This window comes from Lactuca serriola, chromosome 9 (genome assembly GCF_051521515.1).
Source record: "Lactuca serriola cultivar US96UC23 chromosome 9, Lser_US96UC23_V15, whole genome shotgun sequence".
NCBI classification, from domain to species: domain Eukaryota; kingdom Viridiplantae; phylum Streptophyta; class Magnoliopsida; order Asterales; family Asteraceae; genus Lactuca; species Lactuca serriola.
The window spans coordinates 175,490,482-175,511,091 of NC_136416.1; the positions used below are offsets into that span (position 1 = coordinate 175,490,482).

Sequence of the window (20,610 nt, forward strand, 5' to 3'; positions counted from 1 at the left end):
CGCATCGCCGCTATTAGTATTACCGGCGACTTTTGTCGCCAGTAATGTCCTTTTTCCTTGTAGTGATAGTCAAAGTGCAGTACAAGCCTATTTCTATATTTGCTTATTCGTTTGTAAAGTATGCATTAGTTTTATTCAGAAACATTTTGTCTTCCGATTGACATAAACCATACTTTAATCGATTTATGATGACTCTTCTATACTGTCTATAAAAAATTATTTTTGTGCTTTTCTCTGTTTAATCTAATATATGAAATGTTATACGTGTTGATTTTATTTTTGTGATTTTGTGGTTTCAGGGGTCTTGAATTGGTTTCTTGACAGCAAGATTTGATGATGATGTGTATTCGCTTAAGTAATTGGTATGGAAATCGAAGAGCCTTTTGGCAACTTTTTTGACTTTGTGGGTTCAGGTAAACCAGAGTCAACAGATCGAGAAAAACCCACTTCAGTAAGTATTTTTTTTATCTATTTCTTTTTCATTGTTAAACATGAATGTTTTTATTTCTTTTTGTTGATTTTATCTGTTCCGTTGTATTTACTTGGCATCAAAAAACTGAAAAAGTTGAGGGTACACGCAAGAGTTGTAGTCACAAATCTTGCTAAAAATTGTTATATGAGAATGTCTTATGTGCAAGATATTAATCGAGCGTTTTGGAGAAAAGATGAATTAGTTTTGGAGCAAAGGTGAATTAGTTTTGTGTTGGTTAATAAGCAGTTGTTGTTGAAGTATTGACTTTTGTTTTTTGGTGATGTACACTCAATTTTTAGTTGATTGAGTTTTTCTCTTGTCTTGTAAGTTTTTCTAGTTTTGTGAAAGGTGAGTATCTGGTTAAATTCCAGAATTTGCTGAAGCTATTAGTTTTTTCCCAGTTTTGGAATTATTTTTTTTGAGAAATATGTTTGATTGATGGTGTCTCTATATTTGCTAGCAGATAAGAGAAATGGAAATATGTTGAACTTGCTTTGAGTTAGAGTATGCACATTCGAGGTCCAAGATTGTAGCTGCTACATGTGTGCTCAATGTATCACCATGTCCTTGTAAATGCGTTTTGGGTAAAGGGTTGGCCACTTAAAGACAAACTTTTCACCCAAAACAATTATCAAAAGAAAAATAACCGTCGAAAAATATTCATTGAGAGAAACAATTTTTATGGTCGAAAGAAACTATTTGTCAACTCTAAAATTAGTATGTAACATTTACTATGTACATTCTAACTGAGTTGTAAAAACTTTTCAAAAACCAACGTTATCATGTTATGTCCAATTGTTTGCATATGGTTTTTACATGAATGTTTATTAATTTACAAATGACCCTTTTGGTACAATAATGATGTTTCTTAAGTTGTTTACGAAGACAAGCCTCATTTTTTTGCAAATGAAATTATAATTCATATTATGTGATGAAAGTTGTATCTAGATTCAAGCTTAATCATTACAAGTTTCATTCTAAATGTATATAATAAAAATAAGTTTTTTTGTGTATATTTTATATGTAACATTCTGCATTTACAATATTAGATATAAGGAAATGTGCCGTACACTCAAAAGTAAGCTTGGTTATATGATCCGGACTGGCAGGACCCATTTGAGAGAAATATATAGACCGTTGACCGAACCTATTGAGAGATACGATGGATTAAGCGAAAAAGATTGCTAGACCAAACTGGTCTAGAACGAAACCAAATTGAAAAGTAAAGATGAGTCAGAATATTGAAAAAAACGGTACAAAAATAGGCCGACCTAAATACGTCGAAAGCAAACTATTCATCGTCCGAAAAAATAACTAATCGTCGAATGAAACTATTCGTCGTTCGCTGCATCGCGCGGGTACGCTACTAGTATGTATGTATATATATATATATATATATATATATATATATAACCTTAATTTTGTGTGGGTGGGTTAAGACCAACTCTTGTCCTATATTGACTACGTCCCTGTGTTAGTGGTGGCCGGAGGTGCGACGATAGATTTCTTTCAACGGTTGATCTTAAAAACCTCAAGTTAAGTTAGGATCTTACCTATCAAACACAAGACAAAACCAATGAAGAAACGGTATCCAACTAAATACAAAATGAACGACATCATTTTTTATTAGAGTAAATTACATGAATGGTTCTTATGATTTAGGATAATTTACATGTTTGGTCTTTAACTTATTTCTTTAACTCGGAAGGTCCCTACTGTTTGTTTTTGTTACGCGCTTGGTCCCTGTCTTAACTAAAAAGACTATTTTGTCCTTGATTTTTTTAGATTTATTTAAATAAATACACCCCCAACTTCACCCCTTATCTTACCTTACCTACCCCATCATTTTTTCATATTTAAATAATGATCGTTTTAGGTAAGACAGGGACCAAACGCATAACAAAAACAAACAGTAGGGACCTTCCGAGTTAAAAAAATAAATTAGGGACCAAACACGCAAATTACCCCAAACTATAGGGACCATTCGTATAATTTACTCTTTTTATTAAGCAATCAGCCTCTAAACCATGAACCGAAAAAACTCATTTGCATGCAGTAACTCTTTTGAAACTCTTAGTCTTATCTATATAGAAAACAAAAAATATTAATATATTTGCAATTCAAACTTTAAAAAAAATTCAAGTTTGTGATATAGGAAGGAAATTGTTAATGGTTCGAAGGGACGAAACAAAATAAACTGACACTAATTTTTTATTTCTCTTGGGAAGGATAGATATGGTTTTTTCATTTTTTAGATGATTTTTAATATATGAGTTTGGATATAGTCATATAGACATTAAATTTATAGGTTTAGGTGGACGTATAAATAATTTTAAAATTTATAAGAATATTGACGTAATATTAAAAGTTTGTAAGGATATTAACGAACTCTCCCATTATAATTCAAGATATCTTGCCGGTAAGTGTCACTAAGATTACTAAGTTAATCTTACACTTCTGCCCGCTTCATTGATGGGAAATGACCGTTAAGCCCTTGAGTGACTGCTGCCCGTGATTTTCGGTCAGGTACTGAGTATGTGGATATAGTTCATGTACATTGTTTTTTTTGTTGTCCCAGTAAGATTTACCATAGGTAGAAAATAAGTTGTGATTAAAAGTGACAATAAGATAACATATGCCTCTTGAATATGACTTATTGAATTGTAACTCATATATATATATATATATATATATATATATATATATATATATATATATATATATATATATATATATATATATATATATAGGAGTAGGATCAAATGAGAACACCAAAAAGGTTGAGAACGTGAGAACAGATCACAACCTTGTAAATAATTAGATTTATGGCTATTATTAACTGGACCTTTTATGAACATTTATGAAACTGATGTGCTAAATATGTAACTTTGAAATGGCAAGAAGGGTACAATAGGAAATCCATATAATTTATTTAAATAAAAATTCCTATAATCTCTCTCTCTCTCTCTCTCTCTCTCTACTTAACTAAGAAAACCCTAATCTAATTATTTTGAAAAAATCGGCCGCACACCCCCACCCTCTCCATCTTCGATTCTGCCAAAAATCGCTTTCCTCCATACCTTCTTAAGTCACGATCGATACTTCCCTTCCCCGAGGCTTCCGATCTTTGCATCCAATCACTGATTCCGGTTGGTGTTTCCCCTGTTATCGCATATACACACACGCAAGTTGTAGCTTCCTTCCGTATCTAGCTTCATTATGATCGTAGCACAATTCCTTCTTCCCCCTGTTGTCGCACACTCACATCATCGAATCAGGTACTATCAACTTCAACATATACTTATTCTCCATCTCTTTAATTTCGTTGTTAAGGTTTTTAGTTTCAGTTGTTCAAATTCTTCTTACAATCCGCTTGTTGTGCTGGAAGATTCCGTCGGCTTCTTCGATGTTGTGGGTCTGTAACCTCCGCCGTTTCATCGGATCTGGTGCTGGTCTTGGCTCTGAAGCTTTAATGGGTAAAATTAATCAGTTTCCCCCAAATCTGCCTCTTCTATAACTGTTCACTTTTGAACACGTTTGTGTGCTTACTTATCTGTAGTTTGCATTCGAGATTCCGTAGGCATTTTGTAATTCGTGTTCGTGTGCTTTGCAATGAGTTAGTATCTTTACATCTTGGTTGTTTAGGACATTTTCTTTGTACGCTTTGTTAGACTTTTACTTTGTAAGAACGAGCTTCTGCAAACTGGAGTCTAGGTTTGTGAATTTGAGGCAACTTCTCGAGTTCATATTAGGGTCAGATAAAGCATGTTTGAATAGGTTCTGTAACTCAACTCACTCATAATCATCCATTCTTTGTTCTTGCAAGTGACGGCGTATTTGAGTTCTTATCTAGCCAAACTGTTGTTGATATGGTAATTAAGTACCAAGTAAATCATATACTGTTATTTTGATTGTTTCTTTTTTGGCTGCTTGTTTACATCTTTAGTTTCAATTGGTGTGAATACAATGTCAGATGTCTCATTCGCAGTTAATCATCAATGAATACTCCATGAGGCTGGTTCGAGAGGAGCAAGGAAAGCAGCCACGACAATGCAGGTTAGGGGAAAGAGCCAAGAGGCGGTTGCACCTTTTGATTTCACCGGAAACACAACCCCATCCTGGTGGTTATTCTTGGCAGGGAACGAAGAATAAGAAATGATAATTTTTACACTATTTTTATTTTGTATTTATTTATGAATAGACTGTATTCATTTGTGAATATCAGTGTATTCATGTGTGAATAACTATTTAATTATACATAATTGTTTCTTTAACATTTTTGCAGATCCAATGAATAAACATGCATATAGTGGAAGGTAGGAGATTTACCAAATGAAATATTGACACCAATAGATTTCGGAAGGAGCGCAAAGATGTTTTATTCATTTATGATTGTAATTGTAGTATTAGGTTCCGTATCAATATATATATATATATATATATATATATATATATATATATATATATATATATATATATATATATATATATATTGTAACTTATTCATTTACTATTATAATTATATTCTTATATGAATAGAAATGTGTTTTATTTATTTATATATGAGTATCATTTTAGCTGATTTTATAATCTTTTTTTCGGGTTTTATTCATTTATGATTTTACAAGTGTATTCATAAATACATATGAGTTAATTCATTTATAATTTACAATTTTATTCATTTTAAAATGAAATGTATAAATCATTATTTATGAAGATATTTTTTTAAAAAAAAATAAATGAGGTAAACCGATAAATTATTCATTATATTTGATTTGCTAAAAACAAAACATAAAAATGAAAAATAAAATGAAAAAAAAAACGTTTTTTTTAGATAAAAATTAAATCATGATTTTATTAATTATTGGTTCATTAAAAGAATAGGATCTAAAAGATGAGATATTTTGGGTAATTGTCATCATAATCACTAAAATTTAGGAAATCATAATTTAATTAGATGGTAAAATTCCATTTATGCCCTCTAAAAATGATTGGTCTACAACTGTTCTCGCGTTCCTAAGCACAACCCACGGAGGGTAATTTGGGTATTTTTTACCGTTATCTAAAGTAGATATGGGTAGATTTTCAATGTATGTTGCATTAATAAGAAAAAGAAAATGAAAGTATATACTTATAATCTATATTATACGACATTTTTACCTTATGGAAAACCTATTAAGATCATTTGTTATGCACTATTGGGATTAATCATGAAATACCATCTTTGAATCTGATTCAAGGCTTTATCCACTTGATCTATATTGCTATGTCCAATATTTCATTCAATCTGACCTAAAAAATGAAGAATGAATTAGAAGTATTTGGGAGTTTAAAATATTTCTTTATATCGTGCAACCTTCATAACATACATGTTGCAATCAAATAGCAATCGATGTGTTATTTGATTGAACAAACGTGATTCATTGCAAATATCTTGTGAAACAAGTGTTATACAAATATCTTAAATATGCATTTTAAAGTAAAAGGTGTTTTACAAATATCTTACATACTATTAAAGCTTCAAGATTGTGTATGTAAATAGCAAAAAAATTAACATGATGCTAAATTCAAAGACAAAATTGAAAAAGTTTAGATTATAGACTAAATATGGTAAAAACATAAAGGAAATGATCATTTTTGTAATTTATCTACAAAAGTAAAAAACTTGGTCAACTTCTCAATTGAGCGACTCTTTTTCCCTTAAAGTTCAAGGGTTTTCTAACCGCCTTAATTAGCATTGCTGAAGCGAAAAGAAAACAAGATGAAATCATTTGACTTTTGAACAACTAAATTAACAGAAATGATTGGACCCTCCACTTTAACGATTAAATTAAGTAATCTTTTTTTGCATCATCTTCCCTCTTCTTTGATAGTAAAATGTTCGATTTAATTTTTATTATTTATTTTTTCAAGTTTGTTCTCCTTCTGTTTAAGGGACCTCTCCATTTCATTCACTGGTTGAAGTGAATGTTTTACGCTCTTCACATAATCTCTCTTCACCCTCTTGCACTTTCATTTTCCATTCCCACATAACATCTTTTTATTTGGTGAATGTAGCTTTTTATGCTTCTTTCCTATAAAAATAAAAGTAAACTTCTCATATCAAAAAGATATAATAAATCATAATGACAACTTAAGCACAACATACCTTATAATGGAGGATTAGCGCTCACTCTATTAAGGTCTTTCTGTAATTGCCTATTCAATTTTGAAAACAATGTGATGTGTTCGGCAGATTAGTAGTTTAGCTATGCATAAACTGAAATTAAAACAAATAGATAACTAACAACCGACAAATATCTTGAACCAACACTAATTTACTCTTGGAAAATAACTGCAAACGTCATAAATTGTTAACTTTGGATGCAAAATTATATAACACATGGGGTTTCTTTTAGAATTAAAAAAACCAAAGAAACTCCAAGATGGTTATATCATATACATCACAAAAAAGGGAAATATATATATAAAAAATTAACAATAAAAAGGTACATAATGGTGATAAAGGTGTTGTATGAAAAATAAATTAGACAACATGTCATAATTACCCATTGAATATCAAAACATCTATACTTTCCAGGTAACTTTATCGATGTCCTTATCCTCTCTAAACAAGAGCTTTTAAAAATATAATATTAAGAGTGACCAAATAGTAGGCTTTCATTTTTGTCTTGAATAAGAAATACTTCAACCAATAAACTCAGACTATGATAGAGGGGTTTTTCATAAGGGATATATCGGATAAATCCTTCAATAGTTAATAGCTATAAGCGAGCCAAGTAAACAATAAAATTTTGAAAACATAGCATAATAATAATAAATAACAACCGAGGCTCCTTCGATTGAAACTCGGAAAAAAAAAATGGGTACACAAATGAAAATTTGAGCATATAGAAGATAGAATTGATTACTAAAACCATAATATACCTTCTAGGCATGGAAGAACTTTACGTACCTAGAAGAGACAACATATATCATGATTTCACTTCCATCACGAAAGATCTCACTGATCACAAAAAACCACTAAGTCGAATGTTCAATTCAACATAATTGTTTAAAGTTGTTGTTACAAGCATATGTTTACTTGAACTTTATACTTACAATTTGTTAGCCATGGAAGAATGACTCAAGGACTAACGGAGATGATCTGGTTCTAAAATCCCGCACCCACAAACAAGAATATATGTCTAGTATTTTAATAGAGGATAATTAGTTGGAGAAAGCTCGAAAAGTATTACACAATTACATATTTTAGTGGGGAATAATTGACAATGCAATCAAATTGTATTTGGTTTCGAATTTTCTTTTCTTTATTTTTTTTTTACTATTGATCATATAAGATTATCTTTCTATACTCCAATGAATTAGTATGGGATACCAACAATATGAATATTTTGTTGTCATAATCAAAGACTCTTGCAAAAAAAAACACAATGAAACTCGGCTTCGGGTAGTTTAAATAGGAGTTTGGAGTTAGTTGGTGATTATCTTGAAATTGAATTTAGAGAACGGAAGTTCAGGGAGAGAGTTGGCCTCTCCAAAGATAAGAACATTTTGTAATCCTGATTTTTGTCTTTAATTTTGAAATTAAGGCTGGTCTATATAATATTCAATCATAAAACTATACCTGAATCCACAATCAAGTAGTAATTTGTCTTCCTTCTACTTTTCATAGAAAATAAGAAAAAGCAAGTGTAGAACCATAGTGGATTGCTTCTTGTTCTTCTTGGGTGCTGTCAAAAATGAGGAGTCTTTTAAATAACCCAAAAAAACTAAAAAATCATGAATATATTTAACAAACCTTGAAATGTAATCTCTCTAATGCTTCAGTTTCAAATGAATTTCAACTGCCGCTTATAAATCCTTGACATCAAAAAGAAAAAAGAACATTGCACCCAGTTAGGTTTTATTGAAATTGAAATTAAAACAATAGTAGAAAATTACCAAGATAATCCACAGGAATTCTTCCATTGGAGATGACGCTTCCAGAAAACAATGTCGCCTCACCCTGGTAGTGGATGGTGTGCAATCATGAACAGGTAAATTAGGAAGATCGTGGAGCAAATTTAAGGGAGACTCTTAAAGCTCCTCAACACAGCAGAAAACTAAAAAAAAAAAAAAAAGCAATCTATTTTCTCCTATTGTAATCGGTAATCATACTTAGCATTGAAAAGGATGTACTTGGCAAAAATGATATTGAAATTAGAACTTGGAACAACAATGCTAAATTCCAGAAAGATAACCTCTGAACTTAAATCGAATTTGCAACATTGGAAAAAGGGGACAATTTCAAATAGATTTCAACATTTTAATGAATCAAGGCAACGATGAACGCAAAATGCATTTTTCGTTTTGATCGACAACAAGAATGGGAAAAAAATCGTAACCAAGATATTGTGTGTAAAAACAACGGGGAAGGAGGGCATAAAGCCAATCGATTATAAAAATCTGCATGTAGGGATGAAAGAAGATAACAGTTCACACAAACGATTATGAACATGTATGTTGATTAAGTAGACGACTCACATGTTAAGTGGAATGCAATTCAGGTACATATTTTGCGAAGACATTTTCACGCGAACCTAACCCCTATCTAAGGAATTGAAAATGACAAAGGGCGTGTGATGAAATGAAAATGAAATCGATTACCTACAACGCTGATTAATCGATACGACGGTACGACACAATGGAAAAGGAGTCGTTCTGAATGGAGATTGATGTCCATGGCGTCGTTTTGGAAGGTAGGTTACGTGTCAATTTTGGAACCATGTAAATGTGATTTAGGAGGTACGAGAATAAAATGGTTTTATATATAACTAGACGAATGCCCGCGCGTTGCGCAGAAGCACCTGTATAGTTGAAATATTTACAAATATATGTTTTTTTTAAATATAACCTTAACAATGTTGTTAAATTTGATATAATAATTTGTATACTAAATTGATATAATATATTGATTATTTTGAATTATATGATAATATATACATCTATCATAACTTCAGAATCTCAATTGTTTGAATGATTTTTACCCGCGAGTTATACATGAATAAAATTAAATATAATATATTGTTTAATATTATTTATAATTGTTGTTATTGTTAATTAATTTTTTAAAATTTATTTGTTTAATGTTTTAATCTATCATTATTGATTATTTAAAACATTAAACATTACTTTTGATTTTAAAGGTAACAACATAATCATTTATATAGAGTTATTTTTAATTGTTGTTATTGTAAGTTATTTTAAGCTACTTATTTAGAAACTTTTAACGATTATAAAAATATATTTAGGAAATATTTTAGTTAAATTGATATTATAATTTAGTTTTTGCATTCATCACTACCATTTATCACTTTTAACTTTTTACAAAATATTCTTTGGTTTTTTTAATTGGAACTAAAATTTATTTTTAAATTCACATTCTAATATGCAGAAACACTTATATAGTTGAAGTCTTTACAAATATATATATTTTAAATATAACAGTAACGTCGTTGTTAAATTTTATATAATAATTTGTATACTAAATTGATATAATATATTCATTATTTTCAATTATACAATAATATGTATCTATTATAACTTCATAATCTCAATCATTTGAATGACTTCTACCCGTGGGTTACACATGAATAAAATTAAATATAATATATGGTTTAATGTTATTTATAGTTGTTGTTATTGTTAATTAATTTTTTAAAATTTAGTTGCTTAATGTTTTAATTTCTAAATATAATTATTTAAAACATCAAACATTGTTTTTTTTAATTTAAAGGTAACAATATAATCATTTATATAGAGGTATTTAAAACTGTTGTTATTCTAAGTTATTTTAAGCTACTTATTTGAAACCTTTACTAATTATAAAAATATCTTTAGGAAATATTTTAATTAAATTGAGATTAGAATTTAGTTTTTGCATTTATCACTACAATTTATCACTTTTAACTATTTACAAAATATTCTTTGGTTTTTGAAGTGAAACTGAAATTTATATTTAAGTTGACACTGTAATGGTATATTTAAATTAACAATTTAAGTATTTTGTCAAAACTGTTCAAAAGTTGTAGCTTTAAACTGATAATGTTTTGCATACAACAACATTTTAAATCTAATAAATTAAGTATATTATGTTAAAAGTTAAAGACATAAGTTTATAAGTAGAAGTACAAATATTATTTTAAAACTGAAATTTAGTTTATTAATGATAACACTTTAGGTTTGATATTTATTTAACCTTATTAATCAACTTATAATCATTATTAGAAAGACACTATAATTTATCACTTTTAAGTATGTACAAAATATTCTTTGGCTTGTTTAAGTTAAACTAAAACTGATATTTAAGTTGATTCAGTAATGTTATATTTAAATGAAAATTTTATTTTTATACAAATTGTTCCAAAATGGTATCTTTAAAATGATAATGGTTTACATTCAACAATATATTAAAACTAATAAATTAAATATAATATGTTAAAAGTTAAAAACATAACTTTATAAGTAGAAGTAAAGATATTATTTTAATATTAAAATTTAGTTTATATATGATTAGACTTTAGGCTTGATATTTGTTTAACCTAATTAACCAAATTATAATTATTATTAGAAAGAAATTGAAAAGTCATGGGAGTTTCAAATGAATATAGTGAAAGAAAAAATATATGGGGGTTTCAAATGAATGTGGTGCTTAGAAAAATGCTTCTTTTATAAGTATATAATGATAATGATAATAATGATAATGGTATATATATATATATATATATATATATATATATATATATATATATATATATATATATATATAGGTTCAGTTCATTTGAGACTATTTTAATTTTGTGAAACCGTGAGACCAAATCTAAAAATAATTTTAAAATGCAAAAATAAATGGAAAAATACAAAAATTCGTTTTTTAAATATTATTTTCGGAACTTGAATTAACTAAAAAATAAATAAATAAATCCCTTTTTTTTTTTGAAAAATACGTGAAATATTCTAATAGAATATTACACTGACATATTCTAAAAAATAATTTTAAAATGCAAAATAAATGGGAAAATCTAAAAATTATTTTTTTTAATATTATTTTCGGAACTTAAATTAACTAAAAATAAATAAAAAAATCCATTTTTTTTAAAATACGTGAAATATTCTAATAGAATATTACACTATATATATTCTAAAAAAGAATTTGAAAATGCAAAATAAATGGAAAAATCCAAAAATTCTTTTTTTAAATATTATTTTCGGAACTTGAGTTAACTAAAAAAATAAAAAATAAATAAAAAAATGCGTCTCATGGTCTCACAAAATTAGGCGTCTCACATGAACCTAACCCATCGAAAACATCACTAAAAATTTGTCTACTTTTATTTTGCCCGGTGTTATCTTATGTAACAAACATGATCTTAGTTAATGTTTTTATTTTAGAGATTAAAATTAATGAAAGATGGAATCAACGCATACCTAATTAGTGATTGAACAACAAAATTCATCACTAATTAGCGCTAACAAACACAATCTTAATTAATGTTTTTATTTTGGAGATTAAAATGAATGAAAGATGGAATCCATGCATCCCTAGTTAGTAATGGAACCACAAAATTCATCCCTAATTAACGATGAAATTCCCACAAAATATAATACCATAATTCTAAAAATAGTAACAAATAGATTAGCAGTGGATTATTGACAGTTGTTGGCCCATGGCCCCGTGCGCCCGTGCTGTCACAAAAGTTTAGATAGCAAAATATGTTAATATTATGTAAAGTTAGTTTATACCATTTCAAATGGAAAAGGTCGACGTTGAACGAAATTAAAAAAAAAAAACAACAATCTTAGATTTGAAACAAAAAAAAATAGTGTCAAAAAAAATTAAAACTTACCATCAAAATTGAAAATAAAAATAAAAATTGGTGTGTTTTGTGAAAACAAATTTCAATTTTGACACGCAGCATGTCACGTTATCATGTCACGTCAGCAGACAATTGAATTCAATGATCAAGTGGTCAAAATTGTAAAAAGTTGGATAACTTATTATCAAATTTGAGAAAAAAAAACATAATATCAAATTAGAATTTTAATGTAAACTTAATGACTTTTGTAATATCAACCTTTTTTTCCTCACTTTATGCAAAACATGTTGCACTAGGCGAAAGGGGTGGCATTATTAGGGTAGTTAAGTTTTTTTCAAATAATTTAAAAATAAAAATCTTTTATTCCTCGATACATTTTCATCCCATGATTCATTATCTTTTGATGATGATCATAATTTTTGTGTAATTTGTCACGTATTATTAACAAAGTGAGAATTTCCTGACGATGTGTATTACACAAAAGGAAATTTCCGGAAAAGTCTCAATATTTTAAAAAGTTTTTAATAAAATCCTAAATTTTATTTTTTTGAACAGAAAAGTCCTGACTTTTCAGTTTTTGAATAGAAAAGCCTAAGAAGCTATCTAATTTATTCACTTTAGTCCTTTTTGACATGTAAAATAGGTCATTGGACCAAATTGTTAATTTTTCCGAAATAATAAGACTTTCTTGCATATTTCATCAACATTTATATATAATGTATAAAAGTAATTTTTTTTAGTATTTATATCTATTTTTATGTATTCATGTATTTTTTTAAGTTTTTATATGTATATGTTTACCTATTTTTATGTATTTTAAATGTATAAACATTTTTTTTTTACGTATTTATATGTATTTTAAAAATTTTACATATTTTTTATGCGTTATTTTTTATGTATTACACATTTATATGCAATTTTATGTATTTATGTATTTTTTAAGTTTTTTATATAGATGTTTATGTATTTTAAATGTATAAATATATTTTTTACGTATTTATATGTATTTTTAAGTATTTTACATCTTTTATGTATTTTTTATGTATTACGTATTTTTATGTTTATGTATTTTTTTTTTCAAGTTTTCTATATACATGTTTATATATTTTTATGTATTTTAATTGTATAAACATATTTTTTTATGTATCTGTATGTATTTTTAACTATTTTATATATGTTGTGTATTTTTATGTGTTTTTTTGTATTATGTCTTTACTCTTTATATGTATTTTTGCGTATTTATGTATTTTTCAGTTTTTTATTTAGATGTTTATGTCTTTTTATGTATTTTAAATGTATAACCGTATTATTTTTACATATTTATGTATTTTTTACCTCAAGTCGTATTCACAATTTCATCCAATTCGCACAGCTTCTATAAGTATATCTAGATGGTTTTCCTACATATCCATATATGTTAAGTTTTTCTCATTCGATGTTTAGTTTCAAGATAAACGAATGGGAAACACTTAAAATATGTGGGTGTGTATGAAAATCATCTAGACATACTCGAATAATATGTAAAATACTTAAAAAATACATATAAATATGTAAAGTTATACATATAAAAACTTATATATATATATATATATATATATATATATATATATATATATATATATATATACACGTAAAAATAGATATAAATACATAAAAAATACGTTTATATAATTTGCAGAAAAGTATTATTATTTTGGAAAAAATAACGATTTTGTCTCATAACCTGCTGAACATGTCAAAAATGATTAAAGTAAATAAATTAGCCGGTTTATTAGCTTTCCTATTTAAAGAGCTAAAAAGTCTGGACTTTTATATTTAAAAAATAAAATTGAAGAATTTATTAAAAGATTTCTTAAAATATTAAGACTTTTCTGATAATTTCTCTTAAACAAATAAAAACGGTTGTATACAACTTACGAGAATAACTTGTAACCCCAATCCTCATTAACTTGTCCACAATTGATTGTTTGATGGGGATATATGTTTTATTGATAAAATTTGAGGATCAAGAAAAGATTGCTGTGTTAAAGTATTCTTGCCATGAATACCATAAATAATGCATTAAAAGTTGGTTGATCAGAACACAATACCCAATTTGCCAAAAAAAAAACACATAGCACTTGATCGTGATTAAAATTAAATGGATAGTACATACACATAAAAAGGGGAACAAACAAGACAAGTAAAACCAAAAAATATCACGACAAAAAATCCAAAAACATCAATGCAACTAACAATAATTGTGTGCTTTAAAAATCTACAAATAACGAATTTGAATGACCAAATTCAAACCCATTTCCAAGTTTCCTTCAACAAAAGCGTCTCAAATCATCATATAAAATAAGAACACAATAAATTTTTAAGCAATTCAAAATTATAAAAAAAAAAAAAAAAGAACATTCATTCTTAAACCGAACAACAACCAATTTTTTTAACATCCGAAACATCATCCTTGCTCCCAACATTAATCATATGTACTTTAGGCAACCCCAAAGGATCATCTCCTACATCAAGCGCTTTCCTATTCGCCACATGATGTATTTGTGTCAACACTTCAGTAAAAGTCATTTCGACATTCAACGCTTCAAGAGGATTACTGAGGATTAATATAAAAGAATGAAAAAACAATATTTTCAAAAAATAAATAACTATATCAATGACTATAATAGAATTATTGGTTTTGTATCTAAATTAATATATTAGTTTATTATAGAAAATAAATATCTATATCAACGATTAAAATAGATTTATTAATTTTGTATCTAAATTAATATATTAGATTATAGATAATTATGCAAGTATCAAAAAATACAAAAGATCGACAGTTTCAACATTGATCAATGATGTAAAGAAATTTTATATTAGAGCATCCACAATGTATAGTTCAATGAGAGAGTTGATTGAGGTGACATATCATCCATAATGTATAGTTCAATGAGAGAGTTGATTGAGGTGACATTCAATTGATTAAACTCTATCATTGTGGGATGTCATGTTGACATTCAATGGATATGGAGTTCAATGATCATTGAACTCTTCAATGGGAAAAATGAAACATTTTAGCTTATATATATATATATATATATATATATATATATATATATATATATATATATATATATATATATATTCCATTGAACTCTATTAAGTTCAATGCATTGTAGAAAAATTAATGTAGAGTTGTATAGTAAATAAAATATGTTGTGTCAATCTATTAAACTCTAATAAGTTTAATGCATTATGGATGCCCTTAGTTGTCTTGTCTAAAAGTTTTATATATTATACATCTAAACCAATTTATTTTTGAAGTTTTAGTTTCGGATCCTAGTTAATTAGGCTCGTCTTCTTCCCCTGAAAGAGCATGGGCTGAAACTAAATTGACATCCATGACATTTTCGATGAAACCTATTGATTCCTGGACCAATCCAACGTTTCTTTGTAGCTTCACCCTCTCTGGTGATAGTTCCTCCATAATCGTTTCTACACCACCACCATGCAACATTACCTCATTCACTATCTCCTTTTGTATCTCCACATTCATCAATTTTTGTATTACAAACCGAATCTGAAGCACCATGCAATCCACTACTCATTTCAAAACAATTTTCCAGTAGGTTGTCATCCTCATTTTTAATTCAAACGCTTGATCCCTTGTATTTTCATGTACATCAAACAAATGGTCAACAAAAATCCTGCCTTGACCTTCAATATATATTTCTTCTTGGAAATCGTTAGTCGCGAGCATAAACTCACCACGATTGCCCATTAACTTGTTCCAAGAAGCATAAAATCAGGGTCACATGTATAATCTGTGGTCTTCTCCATCTCCATCATCTCAACAACTCTTTTTGAAAACTCAAGCTTCATTTTCTCCATCACGTTATCAGTTGCTTTCCTCGTAGAGGAAAGTAGTTTTGGATAACTTACGTAATGATCAACCAAGATTCTAACACAAACGATTTCAAGATATCCATAGACTTCTTTTACGACGAGAAGTGGAAAATTATAGATATTGTTCACTTTTTTGCTAAGCAAACATGAATGAGGAGGGAAATTAGATGACCATATCCCATTAGTTTCCTCTAAAACTTTGATCTCCTCAACAAGGAAACTTTCAGAGAATTTGTCGCTCAAGTGAAGTTTTTTCTAAAATCGATCCAGCATTTCGACTAACCGAGCATTGAAATGCATTTGTTTATCGTCCTCATACTCATTATAGTCACCTTGTATCAACATTTTTTGAACAATTTCTTTCAAGGATCCAATAACATGCATGAAAGTAGCCATAGCTTCGGGAACACTCATGAGATTGTTGGGTAATTGGTTGAGCTCCAAATTCAAAGCATTGAGCCTCTCATTGATCTTCTTGAGAATGTCCGGAAGACATTTCAATATGAATGCCAATTGCATCTGAACAAGCTTATTTGCCAAGGCGGGAATACCCAACATGGACTTTTCACTCTCGGGCAACCCATTCACACGATGGAGACGTTCAAAGAGTGTCGATTCTTCGATTCTAGCTTTATTGTGGGTGTCATCATTAATTATGTTTCTAACATATATGTATTGGTAGCGATCAATGTTGTATTTATTTATCCCAACGGTGTCGAAGACATTACCATATTTGACTTGGTCACATTTGGCAATCATAGCTAGCATCCTCTCTTCTTTGTAGTACATACTTCATTTCCAATTTGAGAGATCACTGGTGGCAGACGCAACATTTAAAATAAATTATCCTTAGGCATTTCAAACTCTATAGCAATACCTAAAAAAATATAAACGACATGTGCCCAAATGGCCAAATTAACACAAACTTAAATAAATTAAAGTTGTTTTTTTTCCTTTCTTTTAAGTTACCTTAATTCTAGCAATAGCATTTATAATTTCATTAGTTATAGATATCCATGTTACACTATTGTTATGTACATGTGTATAATTCTTTAGTAGTATGTGCATATTGCAATTAATAATATCATCATGAGTCATCCATTCAAGTGTTAGAGTAAGTCATATAACATATGTTGACGATATATAATGATAAACTGATTGACATTGCCATCTACAAAAAATACAAAATATTTAAAACATTACTAAAGGAAGAAAAAATACCCATTGTTTGTTCTAAATTATCTCGATGTATTCCAGGGAAATCGATTATGGTGAGATCCGGAATATCTCTCTTCTTCATCAACAATGTTAAAGGAACATTTCCTATCTTTTTACCTTCCCCAACAACCTCCATGGTAGCATTATTAATGGCTTCAGATATTAGCATTTGTTAATGGTACAAACCGACTTTTTCTTATACTTTAGTAGGAATTCTGTCACAGGATACAGATGGTTTTGAAGCCTTATTATTAGAGGTACCCATGTACAGGTTTCTTGTACACATGGCAAACATGTGCCGATGAGTGACTCTATAAGGATAGATTTCCCTGAGTCACGATTCCCGACAACAACAATGGTGGGGACAGAGATGCCTTCGTTGATGACTTTAAGGTTGACGAGCATGTCTATGGTTTCTTCAATGGGACGTATCTTGTCATTCCAAGATGAAAAAAGAGGTGGAAGGTATGATGTGGGATTGTGGAGAAGAAGATGGTCAGCTATTGTGTCGTCGCCATCGTCGTTATCATTCATTGCTTGAACAGATGCATTGGAGGGAGAGAGGAGATACATTAGGAGTCTAGGCGAAAGGAAATCTTCACTCGTAAACCAGAAAAAATAAACGAAGTATTAGGGTGTGATTGGACTTACACCCCGTTCCCGATCTCAACTGTAACAACCCAAAAATCATGACCAAAAATTTCGTTTTTAATTTAATAAATAAACCACAAGTGTCAATCATTCATTCAAAACATATCACATCAGAGTATCATGTCTAAAACACTATTTTATTTTATCAGAGTAAACATCCAGGCTAAAACTCCTTTGGTGTGTGTGTCATGCGATCACCCCGAGGTCTTCCCTCCACTACCGGAAGTACCTGAAACCAAAACTGAAAACCGTAAGCACGAAGCTTAGTGAGTTCCCTAACCTACCACATACAACCACATACTGGGTCCCCGCCTGCTGCATCAGGATTTTCCCAACATCGGACGAACTTTGGCATCGTGCCCCGCCCGGCATCAGGCCCCGTCTGGCATCGAGCCCCGCTCGGTATATAGATCTGTTTTTCTTAGGCCCCGCCTATCTCTGGGCCTCGCCCGCTGAACACATACAAACATATAACATAACACACAACAAGCAACTATCACACTCTACAACACTCCTAATCTAAGGCCTTGCCTAACTAGGACCTCGCCCCTGGCCTGCTACTAACGAGTCATGGAACCCCGTCCATGCTCCTGCTGTTAGTGAGATACGGGCCCCCGCCCACACTCACTCATTTCCTATCTCGAGCCTCTCCCCTGCTCTATTACTAATGAGATATGGAACCCCATCCATACTCTGTTAAGGATGAGATACGGGACCTCACCCACACTCACCTCCCTACCAGGCACATACAAGTAACACACAGTCAACAAGTATAAACTATCATGTAGACATTCCTCAGGCGCCCGCCCAACATCGGACCTTGATCCGAAATCACATTCTAACATACAGTGCCTAGGGCTAACCCCCGGGTCTTCCTATTCATAAACCACATGGTCCGGCGTTATGGTCGTAGACCCATTCACACAGTGAGGAAACTCACATTGCACTGCTGAAACCTTGTTGATATCCCTCTAGCTGTTATCTGCCAAATCCCGCACTGCTGCTCCTTCGGCTCCCCGAGCTACCAACACCAAATATCACTTAGTCCAATACATTAATCCATCTTAGGGTAAAATGACCATTCTACCCCTAGTCCAACTTGGTCCAGATCTAATGCCCACAACCAAGGCCCAATACTAAGTAAGCTTCCCAAGCCCACTAGTAGCCCAGTGATGACCCAATTTGCTGCATTGAGCCTAATCCCTTAATAGGCCTTTCCCTAAGCCCAAAATATAATCCCTGACCCATATCATCTGACTTCTGCTGGCCCATTAAGGCCCAAGGTCCAAAGCATGGCCCAAACCGAGGCCCAATAACTCGAAGCCCAAACTGCTAGAGTACGTGGGGCGTACACTCACGTACGTTGAGCGTACTAGGCAAATCGTGCGTACGCTGGGCATACCTGAATGTACGCTTGGCGTCCTGCCCCTGTTAAGAAACTTTCCCATCAAGTGCTTAATACTCCATTTCAGAGGATACCAACTCATATCCAGGTCCTTTTCCATGTCTTAACCCATAAAGTCACTAACTTGGTGACTTGCAACCCACCAAACAAGCCCAAACACAAAAGGTGACAACATACTTCCATAACAAGGGCTAAATATCATGCATGAACTCATTAGGACCATCAATATTGAAACTTTATTGCTTATGGCACACTTTTAGCTCTGAGGGTGGCAACCCCAAGCTCAAAATCGAAGTTGCACCAAAAAGGTCCATTCTTGGGACCAAAATAACCCCAAAACCACACTACACAAGATCTAAGCATTCTTAAGCAAAGTTAAGAACTTTATACCTCCAAAGAGTTCCAAATGATGATGCTATTCCAGATCTATAAGCTCCAACTTCCCAAGTCCTTCTTTGAATACTTCTTCTTTCCTCTTCCAAGCTTAAAACCACCAAGATGAGCTTCCCAAGGTCAAGATTTCACCAAAATGAAGGGTTGAGGAGTTCTAGGGTTTCTCTGAGGTTGGGGAGGCTGATATGGAGGCTAGGGTTTGAGGCATTATGTTCTTTATATAGTGGCTCACCCTAAAATTAGGGTTTAAGGACTCTGGGCGTATTCTCGTACGTTGGGCGTATGTCCTCAACACCCACGATCACTTTGCCCTGCAACGTTGGGCGTACCCCAGCCTTACGTTGGGCATACCCAGCTAAACACACGTGTGCCTTCATGCATGCAAGGGAATGCATTGCCAACTTTTCCATTAAGGGACCATAAATGTTAACAACTTCGAAATGCTATAACTCTTTCATCCTAAGTCCGTTTCCAGCGAACTTTATATCCACAAAAAGGTGGCGAGAAGCCTTAGGCTTCTAGCGACACACCCCAGCCCAAAACTTCTCGAATAAAACTTCGAACCCTTGAAAGACCACAACGCCCCTAGCCTTAGCCTCTAAAATCCATAAATGAATACTTTCAGAACAAGGTGTTACAAATCTCCCCCACTTAAACTAGACTTCATCCTCAAAATATCTCCTTACTAACACCCATCACCCCATCAACTAATCTACGGGACA

General features: G+C 30.8%; 1 protein-coding gene and 1 long non-coding RNA gene across 6 annotated transcripts; both read right to left on the bottom strand.

The window, feature by feature from the left end:
- Positions 1–6,042: 6,042 nt before the first annotated feature.
- Positions 6,043–9,242, bottom strand: LOC145073958 (uncharacterized). Of its 5 annotated transcripts, XR_013691622.1 has the most exons (7): positions 8,999–9,125; positions 8,417–8,480; positions 8,274–8,335; positions 8,100–8,205; positions 7,574–7,659; positions 6,621–7,478; positions 6,043–6,546 (listed from the first exon to the last, which is right to left on the bottom strand). It is a non-coding gene; the product is annotated as an uncharacterized LOC145073958 (long non-coding RNA). The 5 variants fall into 5 exon arrangements; XR_013691621.1 differs by having other exon boundaries at positions 6,621–7,659; XR_013691620.1 differs by having other exon boundaries at positions 7,574–8,205.
- A 6,853-nt stretch (positions 9,243–16,095) lies between these two features.
- On the bottom strand, positions 16,096–16,980 carry LOC145076314 (dynamin-related protein 4C-like). Its single transcript, XM_079022238.1, has 2 exons — positions 16,505–16,980; positions 16,096–16,441 (listed from the first exon to the last, which is right to left on the bottom strand). The coding sequence occupies exons 1-2, from the start codon at positions 16,978–16,980 to the stop codon at positions 16,096–16,098; spliced, it is 822 nt and encodes a 273-aa protein (XP_078878364.1).
- Positions 16,981–20,610: the final 3,630 nt, after the last annotated feature.

Coding starts and splice junctions, on each gene's coding strand:
- LOC145076314 (XM_079022238.1), bottom strand. CDS start 16,980: ATGATTGCCAAATGTGACCAAGTCAAATATGGTAATGTCTTCGACACC. Junction 16,442..16,504: donor CAAATGCATTTCAATGCTCG/GTTAGTCGAAAT, acceptor ATTCTCTGAAAG/TTTCCTTGTTGAGGAGATCA.